The sequence below is a fragment of the Lactuca virosa genome, chromosome 5 (genome assembly GCF_052849685.1).
Source record: "Lactuca virosa cultivar CGN04683 chromosome 5, Lactuca_virosa_CGN04683_v6, whole genome shotgun sequence".
Lineage (NCBI taxonomy): Eukaryota > Viridiplantae > Streptophyta > Magnoliopsida > Asterales > Asteraceae > Lactuca > Lactuca virosa.
In genome coordinates, this window is record NC_136430.1 from 123,199,531 (window position 1) to 123,210,459 (window position 10,929).

Sequence of the window (10,929 nt, forward strand, 5' to 3'; positions counted from 1 at the left end):
CTAAGGACGGGGTCCTTACCCTCGGTGGGAGTGATGACTTGAGAGTGGTGGGGTATAGTGATGCCAGCTTTCAGACCGACAGGGATAATTTCCGCTCTCAGTCGGGTTGGGTCTTTACCCTGAATGGAGGAGAAATAACTTGGAAAAGTTCCAAGCAGGAGACAGTAGCTTGTTCAACTTGTGAATCATAGTACATAGCAGCAAGCGAGGCGGCGAAGGAGGAAATATGGCTAAAGAACTTCATTGGAGACCTTGGAGTTGTACCAACTATAAAGGAGCCCATGGAGATATTCTATGACAACAAGAGTACAGTTGCCGTAGCCAAGGAACCAAGGGATCATGGAAGATCTAGGCACATCGACAGAAAATATCATTTAATAAGACATCGAATATAAAAAGGACTCCTAGTGGCAAATAGGGTATCGTCTGATGAGAACCCAGTAGATCCCCTCACGAAGGGACTGAGTATGGTTAAGCATCTACATCATGTGAGGCGCATCGGGCTGAAGAACGATATTAGTTTTAGTGATTAGATAGCTTTCGAAACTTGTAATAGTTGAAATGTAATTGGCATTTGATGCTTAAATAAAAGGTGTTTTTTATTTACTAGTATGGTACTTTCTTGTGTCAATCATTTACTATTGTTTCACTTTTCATGTTTTGACTTCCCGAATAATTATATATTATTCAAACTATCCATAGTCGATCATCCGTTGGAAGTAGGTATTGAATCAAGACTATCATGAATTTGGCTTGTAGATTTGTCTGAATTGTAATAGACATAGCAAAGTTTGCTGCAACATTCATGAGTGCTCATAAGGTCTGAGTATTGGATTAAACTCACGCTCACTTGTATCACTTCATGGAATTTATCTCGAGTGATCATGAGATGATAATATCATATAAGTCTCCAAACCAAGAGATATGAGTGGTTGACTATGAGTTGGTTGTGCATTGATAGTACGAAACCGCTTCAGTAACTTGATGTTATAAAACGTGTTGTTGTGTACAATTTGATGAATAGTTAGTACAAGCATATGAGTCGAAGTTTATCTGTTTCTTTTAGTCCTTGGAGGATTAAAAGCGATATCTTGGGCCCCTTGATGATTTTGTTTTGACTTATGTGTCGGGCCCGGTCAGAACTAAATTGATGTGTTCGATTAAGTTCTATGTCAAACAAATCGGAAATCGGGAAACAAACTGATGGACAATAAATATGACGTTGTTCCAATTATTTGTCCGACTGATATCTTGAGAACAGAGGATTATATGATCACTTCTAAAATGGAGCGTCTCAGTTCGACAGAGGCTTTTAAGAGCTACGATTTCTAGTCGGCGTTTTAAGTCGTACTTGCAGTTATAGTTATTAGACTTATCCAAGTGGGAGACTGTTGGATTTAGTGTCTAAGCCCATAAATATAATTGGTATGTACTTGACCCGAGAGTAGCATGGTCCATTTGGGTTGCATGACACCGGAACCATTTGAAGGATGGACTTTTGAGAAGAGGATATTTATGATTTATTAATATATTATAAGTTCTAATATATTAATATGAAATCATATTATTTAATTAATATTGATCAAGAATTAATTTGGAATTAATTTTGTGATCAAAAGAGACTAATTAAGTATATGGGGATTGATTGTGTAAATCATTCATTCTTTTAAAGTAGGCTTATGATCCATAGTTCCTTATGTTGGGCTAAACCCATGTGGTGACCCATGGATACTCCATGGAGGTTAAAACCCATGGAGCCTAAGGAATGTGGAAAGTCATGAACATTAGGGTTTGCATGGTGTAACCCTAGTTGTGTCACACTATATAAGAAACCTCATGGCTACCAAAATTGGCACCTAAGTGAGATACAAGAGGGCTAGCCGATTTTATGTGTGCAAGACAATCTCTTCTCAAGTCCTCCATAGTTGGTGGTGTTGTGTGAGGCATTTGAGGCATCACACTTGGGGTGCTAGGCTCTTAAAGGCTTAAGGTTTCAAAGCTACAACAAAGATAAGTCATCTAACTAGATTTTTGTAGTGTATATACTCCATAGTATGCTAGTTAGGATGATGCCTTGGAAAATTGAAAGTTTGCATGTATAATAAAGAAAACATAGATCCAATGCATCTAGGGTTGCATGTACACCATAGGAGTGTTAGAATGCTTAAAACCCTTCAACTGTATGCTGAGATAGACTAGTAGGGTCTTTCGTGATGCTTATATGTTTGCATGTTTCATCTGCCTAATATAGGTCGTTGGCTAAAATAGGTCGTAGGTTAAAATAGGCCTTTACTGTTATGTGTTGTATGTGATACTTTGAGGAACTCACTAAGCTTTGTGGCTTACAGTTGTGGATTAAATGTGTTTTAGGTACTTATCGGATCATGAGAAGGAGAAGGTGTGACAATACGCACACATCGGGAATTTTATGATTTGAGATTCCGCAATGCTATTCTTTATAATTCTGATTATGGATTTTGGTTTATTGAACAAATGGTTTTATCTTGATTATTATTATTTGAAAATGGGTGTTTATATTATTTTAATAATGAAATTTTTATTTGAAAGATGGGATGTTTTAGTTTTGAATGTTTAAAGAGCACATATGCACACATAAACCCACCAATAGTCATTATTACTGGATCTAATCATAACGATCAAACTTACTATTCATAGTAAGGTTTGCAAGCTCCTACAAATTGACAGGACTTCAAGTGATCTATAAGGGATTGCAAACTGATTTGAAAAGGCCTTGCAAGTATGCACCTTTTGACACAAGTTTTCTTTGCTCAGTTATGATCTTGTTGCAAGGCCACAGAAATCCTTTTACAAGGGCCTTACATAGTTAAACAAAAATGAAGCACAAAAAAGTTTCTAAAACTTGTCAGATTTTGTATCAACCATTTCAAATTCATTTCTAATCACTTATGCTTATTAACTACCATTCAATACTTGTTTTAAACCTTAACCACTAAATGACCTAATGTTTTCATGAGTTCAAGAGTGTATTCACAAAGACATCAATCACCCACTTTAAGACTTAAGTCTTCAATAACTCTATGATTATCTCTAGTTTGCTTTCTTATAGCTTAATGTCCATCTATGATCCCTCTAATAGATTTAAACATGTAATTTATTCAAATTCCAACCATCCTTTCATGATTTCAATCTCTGTCATGAAAATGAGATATAGATCCACATATGGTGATCATGAGCCTAATTATTTGATTAACTTTCGAATCTTCCAAACTCTTATAGTTTTACTTCCATGACTCATTATTTGATTGAATTATAACACATTTGTGATATAACTTAACTTAAAAATTATTACATTCCATTTCAATGGTGGATTCCACTGGAATCATCACTCAAGTTCATAATCTCATAAGATCCAATGGAATCATATAACAATGACAACATAAACACAATAATTACTCTTTCTTAAACTCACAATTATAGAATCAGTTTCAAATCATTAAACCAAGCTTATGTGCAAGTTCTAGTGACTAGAGTACAACATGTCGCCAATTTTGGGTTTCGTATCCCCAAATTCCATCACTAAAGATGAAATCGACCATTTTATAAAAAACGGTGATACATTGATTATTTATAATATGTTTCTAGCATTACAACATACACAAAACATAGAATGTTTTGATCCATCTTTCTTTTGTGCATTTTGTTGTCCTATATGTTTATAGGATCGATTTATGTTGATATTGTTAATGAGAAGGAAATCATATGGGACATTCGGAAGGAATCAAAAATATCCTTTGGGCCAAATTACTCTCCATTTAGTATTTATCAATTTAAGAATTGGAAAAATGATTTTATAAAAAATACAACATTTTTATAAAATCAGTACAAATCATATAAAAGGACTTGGGTTGATCTTGAATAGTCATTTAATGCAAAGATCAGATTGCACTTAAAGTATCTCCAATTCAAATTTTTTGAAAAGATTTTTAGCTTTTGAATGTCATTTAAAGAAGGGTAAATTACACGGATGGTCCATGTTCTTTATGGTAATTTGTGTCCTTGGTCCCTAATAGATTTTTTTTAACTCGGATCATCCCTAAAATTTATTTTTGTTTCAAGTTTAGTCCCTGGTTGACTTAAAATGACTAATATACCCTTATAGACTTTTTTTAAAATTTTAATGATCTATTTGTTTGTTATTATTATATAAAATAAATATTAAAAAATAAAAAAAAAATCCTAAACCTAATATCCTTCTCTCTCCCACGATGATACTCAGCCTTCAACTCCTTCAAATCAGGCTCTCTATGGCCGCCTCTCATTCTCTTCTTCCTGTCACGTCTTCGACGACCATCTCTCTACAACCACCTCCTTTCGACCATTACGCTGCCACCTCCGTTCGACCTACTATTTCCCTCCCACACCCTTCCTATTATTTCATCATGAAAGACATCGATGTATGGAAATCGATTTCTCACAGGGGATCCCAAAAGGCTGCCAATGGAAAAACTACATTCTAATATGCTTCCATAGATCACGTCGCCTCCGTCGTGGTTGTTTCCGATGAACTGAAATCAGCAACCAAGAACACTATCATCTCTCTCGCTCTCTCAATTCCTCTCTTCTCATTCTCTGTTCTCTAACCTAATCTCGAAACCATAACATGAAAATATTTTTTGTTTACAGGTTGAGTGTATAAAAAACAATTTTTACAGGCTGAGTGACGAATGGGTTTATAACCACATAAAAATGGAATTGCTTTAGCCGTTGGTCACTAGCAGGAGAGGTTTAGGGTTTAGGAAGGAGTTGGTAGTGGCGGTGTCCGCCGGTGGGCATGAATCGGTGACCTGATCTACAAATCAATGGTGTTGGGGATCTGCAAAGCAGCGCTTGTGTAGTGTACGTCGTCGGAAACGAACTCCCAGCCACGTGAAATGTTCTCCAGCGACAACATAGATGTCGATAAAGCTCCGGACACCGAACCATAGTCGACTGTCGTTTTTTTACTGATCCGACAGCGATGGGCTGCAGGTCAGACAACGAAGGTTGAAGATCTGTCGCCGAGGTGGTTCTGTGAGATTGCAGATGATGGTGCATGACGAGCTATCGGAGGTAATTATGGTGTCTCCGGTGATACGAGAGAGTAGAAGGACAGATGTATCGTTGCTGTGAGAATAGAGATACGCAAAGATCATGTGTGTGAACTAGTCTTTGATATGTTGTGGCCCACTTAAACTTATATTATTAGAGAATAAAACAATAATAAGAAACAAAAAACATATACATAAGGGTATAACAGTCATTTTATGTATGATAGGGACTAGACCTGAAGCAAAACCAAATAATAGAGATGATCCGAGTTAAAAAAAGTTGTCAGGGAGGGGGGAGTCATTCTCTCCTAACCCACTAAACCCACTGCCACATCAGTTTTTCTCTTTCATTTTTCTTCATCTTTTCCAACCCACAACACACGAAAACTTTTTCAATTCACTCAACACCATTCAATTAAAAAAAATACAAAATAATCAAGGTAAAATCTTAATTAGTTATAGAGTTACCGTCAGTACCACTCCCTCTTCAGTGGGTTGTTTAATTGGTTTCACTAACCCACTTCATCCTCTCTCTCTCTACTTTCTCCCTCTCATTTTCTTTTGTACCATGTGTTTTAAAACTTGTATCTTAGTTGTTTTGTATTTTTTTTAATTGAGTAGGTTGAGTGGGTTGAAAAATATATGATTTCCGTGTGTTGTGGCTATGTGTTGTACAAGGGATGTTTGATTCACAAATTCTTTTTGGAAGGAAAGAATCGTAAAAAAAATCAAAAATTGGAAGGAATAGGAACGGAATTGAATTACGATTGACCAAGTGTTTGGATTAAGAAGGCATTTCAATTTTGTCCTTGTAGTCTTGTGTTCTATTGCAAGGAATTAGGACCAAAGATGTAATTTACTCCAAATTTTATGTAAACTTTTATAAGATATAATCCAAATAAGTTAGGAGATTTTTAACTCCATGTTTTGCAACTAAATATTTTTTATGGATTCCTTAAACTATTTTAAAATTTAAAACAGTCATATTTGTACAATTATTTCAAGGATAAGACGTGACACTATTGGTTTTTTTTTTTTTTTTTTTTTTTTTTTTTTTTTTTTTTTTTGTAAACTAAACTGATTAATGTAACGGGGTACTACATGATTTAAGTTTTTTTAAGAATTAAAAGAAAACTAGATAAGGATTTAAGTTTTTTGTAGCAATCACAAAAGAACCTACCTTTAAACACAACAAAGGAAGGTCAAAGATCAACCGTCTTTTTCATTAATTTACTAAGGATAACTTATTAAAGTGAATTTCCTTGCTACTAGATATAAATTCTCTTTGTTTCTTTATGATATTTTTTCTAAATAACCAACCAATAAGTTACATAAAAGGGTTTAGAACGACTTATGTTTGTGCATATAGATCTATATGTCATTGCATTTTCTAACTTTGTTTTAATTCCCTTTTTTATTTATTTTAATTGTGGTTTAAATCCAACAACAAAAAGTCTCTGAATAGTAATCAACATAAGTTTTATTATTAGTATTGATGAATTACTTTTGTTTGGTTTATTTAGGTATATATATTTTTTCTATATCCTATTATATTGTTTATATTTGTGATTTTTCAAAGTATGTTTTTGTATGAATGTTAGGATGGAATATGTAGGGTGTCGAATCGGACAATCGTGTCGTGTTTTTGTCTTACAATACACAACAAAGTTATATGTAACATGAACACGAAACGACACGATGTCGTGTTTATTTTCATTAACACGAAAAAGTCTACTACCTAAATATATTTTAGACAACGTACAACATGTTTACTATAATTCATATTAAAAAAATAATTTACACGAATAATATAACTTTAATTTGATAGATTTGTCATACTATACTATTATTAGGAGATGATGTTCTATTTGGTGTTAAATCTCTATATTGATACAATTTGCTATAAAAAGAGACATTTTTGTTTGATAATAAATTTCAACATGATTGTTTAAGTTATGCTCGCTTCCTTGAAGATTTTTGTATACTCATTGCTCTGTACTTGATAGATTTTTCATTGTATATTGCTAATATGGAAAAAAATGAAAGAAATATGCTATAGAACAAAGTAAAATCAATATATTATATATACATTTAAGCTGTCAACCGGACGGGTATTTGTCAAGCTGTCCACCGAACGGGTATGACACTAGTTAGAGATGCTATTAGAATCTTATAAAATAAGATTTTGTCATGTGTGGTGAAATTATCTCAAATGTCTTTTTCTAAAATGTTGATCTATGGGTAACTATAGACCGAAGGTCCTTTGGTTGACCCTACAAATGATATAACCATTAGACTTAGTGAAACTCGTCTCCTAAAGATCGGTCATGGAGAGAGATATAGTGTTAGCATGCCAAATCATTTAAGTGAAGGATCAAATATATAATGGAATATGGTTATCAAAATCATATTAATGCTCACTCATTTGACTAGTGCTATATAGGTTGGAGTAGTTCCTTCTAGAAGGTTCATTTTGCAAGTGTTTGATTGTGGCGAATATGTTTTCATAAAGAGATCAAGTGTAATGTTGTAATCGATATAAATCAAATTTCTTTCGTGAATTTCTCTTTTAAAAATTTTCTATCCATTCCTCGTACATTTATCATTACTACAAATACAAACTATCATGTCTCCGAGGCAACGTTAATTTTCCATCTTGTATTATAATATATCTATTTCTGCTCTTTTGCTTAATTTATAACTATCAACATTGAAAAATTTATTTAATTTACAAATATGTTTATTACATCGTTTAAGTCATTAACTTTGTATCTCATATATAGGCAACGTTTAATTTAAGAATCAATTATGTTTTCATATCATCCAAAGACACAATTAATAAGACAAACTTTATATTTCTCAAGAAATAACAAAAACACCCTTAAAAAAATTCAAACTGATATTATGTATATGTTACATTACCATTGAAAGAAGGTTAGTAATCAGTGCCTCTTGAAACAACCTCCTTACACGTGGGACGTAGTAAGATTGTGTGCTCAAACTGTGACACGTAACTACCCTTATTGTCACACAATGGTGGGTAAGGCTGCATATATATCCATTCAAAAATTATTTTGAGAAAATAAATAAAGCCAAATATATAATGTTGAAAATTGAAAAAAAAAAAATTTACTATTTGATACCTGAATAACACCAGCATCACACAAGTTCTTGAGAGCCATTAGATATTTAGTCTCTCCTAATCGATCTAAATATCTTCTGCAAAAGGCTAATGTTGAGAAATTCTTATCAATTGTTGCAAGAAGCTGTTTTGCTCTTGGCAAACGTAATGGAACATGTCCAACATCAAAGTTTTTCATGTAATGGCTGCACTCCAAATCTTCTCTCACATAACCCTTACCTAAAAAACACAATATCAATAAAAAATATATATATTACTATTTTTATTATCATTTATTGAATTTTAAAAAAAAAAAAAAAAAGATTTTACCAGTGGATCCAAAAGTTTCAATCGCATAAAATTCCCCTTCTTCCATCTTTGTCTGTTCTCCGCCTTTCACAATTGGGACGGATTTTCCCGCGTGAATTTGGTAGGGCCCAATGCTGTGCCCATTCAAATTCCGGATACTTTTCACTGCATAACAAATGGGGACTTAAAGATTCCTAAAGATAAGGGCATTTTTGTCTTTTAAAGTAATTATTATACCTTGGAAGACTTTTCCATTAATTTCTACCTCGTATGATTCCATCACCTCTTGGATTGCAGCACCTATATCACATAGACGGACATCGATCCCTGCTTCCTATATTTACACAAACTCAAACATTGTAAAATACCTAAAATGCCCCTCCATCACATTTTAACTTCCAAAATAAATTTGGTTTGCTTTGCTAACCTTAATACCAGTATATGTGGCTTCACGAGAGGCCTCAAGTAAAGGATCAAACATAGGATTGAATGCAACTGTGAAGGCACAGTCGACAATGTGCCCTGAAATGTTTTACAAAAGAATATAATAAAAGTTTAAAAAAAAATTGAAAAAAAATAAAGTAGATATTCTGATTTCTGACCATTAATATGAGTTCCAAAATCCAACTTCATGACATCATCATACTGAAGAACAGTTTTATCTCCAGAGTTAGGGGTCCAGTGGGCTGCAACCCTGATATGGTAAAATATGTTTACTATTGGAAAGTAATAATAAAAAAATAAAAAGATAAAAAGAAAATGATGAAAGAAATATAAAATTATTTGAAATTTACCAGTTCAATGAGCACCCTGTAGGGAAAGCAATACCAGCTTGTAGACCATTTTCTTGTATTAACTTACGAACAGTATTCTCCAAGGTTTCACAGAGATCAACCATTAACATTCCAGGTTTTATAATGCTCCTAACATATTTCCTAACCTGTAAACAGATGAAAAAATTGTCATATATTATTAAGAACACAAGTAGTAATAAATATTCCATACTCTCAAAGTCAGAATATAATTCAAATCAAAACATTTGTAGCAAATATAAAACCTGTCGATGAACTTCTGCTGCTTGTCGAATTGAGTCATACATGGGCTTTTCTAATCTCTCCAAATCCCTCTTCTCCTCAGATGTAGTCCTCCATAAGTTGCTGAGTAAGCAACAAAGTCAATGTCTACATACATACATACATACATACATACATACATACATAATGGGCACTTACTCATCCTTATATTGCTGTATTTCACCCTCTGGAAAGTTTCCCTGAGGGAAAAGTTCTGCAATTGGAATAGTAGGAGGATCGGTTTGCTCCTTTGTTTCTTTCTTCTTCCTGAGATAACAGATTATAATAATTAAGAATACTGAAGAATTTGATGGCATTGTAAAACTTGGTTCACATATAGGTATTATTATGATAAGTCTTACTTGCTTTTGTTCTTCTTCTTCTTCTTTTTTGCAATTTCTTGTACACCAGTTTCTGAATTATGCAAGTTCAGTGATTAGGAAGACACGAGACATGTTATAAAAAAATGAAAGTGAAATCGATGTTCATTACTATTCTATAATCCAAAATTTGTTTAAATCACACAATATTATTCTGTTATATAACACATTAGTGATGTTTTCAGATCAAACCAATTCAATCATGTCAATTTCAATTCGATAAGTAATCCTTTCTCGTGTAAATTGAGGTAGACTCCAGTTTTCATAGAAGCATCAATTTGGTGCTGGAGAAATACTCGGCATCAAAAACTCTAAGCATGTCATCTACGTGACAAACAAAAATATAGAAATGAAATTTAATTACCTGAAGAATCCGCTAACGTCAATTCATCAACGTGTTCGCTCACTTCTTGGACTGTGGCAGGTACATCAGTAACTATCCCATTGGAGGTTCCTTCTCCACCAATTGCATCTTCTTTTGCCATCTCTACGATACCGCGTATCAAACATACAAATCATATACAGGATTTAGAAGAATTACAAATAAAATAAATATTAATCAAACAAAAGAAATGAATAGCTTCAATAGATATAAAAAGGGACCAAGAAGACGACATACTAAGAAAACGGAGCTCCGCCGTATTGCGATCTTCAGAGCAGAACCAGTGGAGAGTTAGGGTTTGTAAATTATATTTTTGCGACACGAGGACGGTGTTGACAAGCTTTTATTGCCACAGTTAAGCAACACGATTAGTTTTGGCAGTACAAGTCCTTCATCTTACAACTATCTCAACTTATCCCCATTTAGAAAATGGTTTGGTCATGATATTAATAAATAAGCCCTTAAGTTTGGTAAATATTAATGTTTTTACCCTAAGTCCAACTTTATGTTCATTAATGCCTAATATCTTAGAAGGTTTTGTTATAAATTAACGGTTTTTATCAGGTTTTACCCTACATAGTCGGTCGCCTTTGAG

At 33.5% G+C, this 10,929-nt stretch overlaps 1 protein-coding gene across 1 annotated transcript; it reads right to left on the reverse strand.

Annotated features, from left to right (window-relative positions):
• Window positions 1–7,820: 7,820 nt before the first annotated feature.
• LOC145116530 (methionine aminopeptidase 2B-like) lies at window positions 7,821–10,667 on the reverse strand. The gene is made up of 12 exons (XM_079052872.1): window positions 10,572–10,667; window positions 10,317–10,439; window positions 9,935–9,986; window positions 9,732–9,839; window positions 9,557–9,656; window positions 9,294–9,439; window positions 9,102–9,193; window positions 8,927–9,021; window positions 8,737–8,833; window positions 8,521–8,664; window positions 8,213–8,430; window positions 7,821–8,115 (listed from the first exon to the last, which is right to left on the reverse strand). Exons 2-12 carry the CDS (start codon window positions 10,435–10,437, stop codon window positions 8,005–8,007), a joined length of 1,284 nt encoding a protein of 427 aa, XP_078908998.1. The 5' UTR covers window positions 10,438–10,439; window positions 10,572–10,667; the 3' UTR covers window positions 7,821–8,004.
• Between the last annotated feature and the right edge of the window lie 262 nt (window positions 10,668–10,929).

Bases quoted from the DNA above. Each gene is read 5' to 3' on its own strand.
- LOC145116530 (XM_079052872.1), bottom strand. From the start codon at position 10,437: ATGGCAAAAGAAGATGCAATTGGTGGAGAAGGAACCTCCAATGGGATA. The intron at 8,834-8,926 runs GTTAGCAAAGCA...GTGTAAATATAG, and splicing joins CCACATATACTGGTATTAAG to GAAGCAGGGATCGATGTCCG. The intron at 8,431-8,520 runs GTAAAATCTTTT...TGTGTTTTTTAG, and splicing joins TGAAACTTTTGGATCCACTG to GTAAGGGTTATGTGAGAGAA.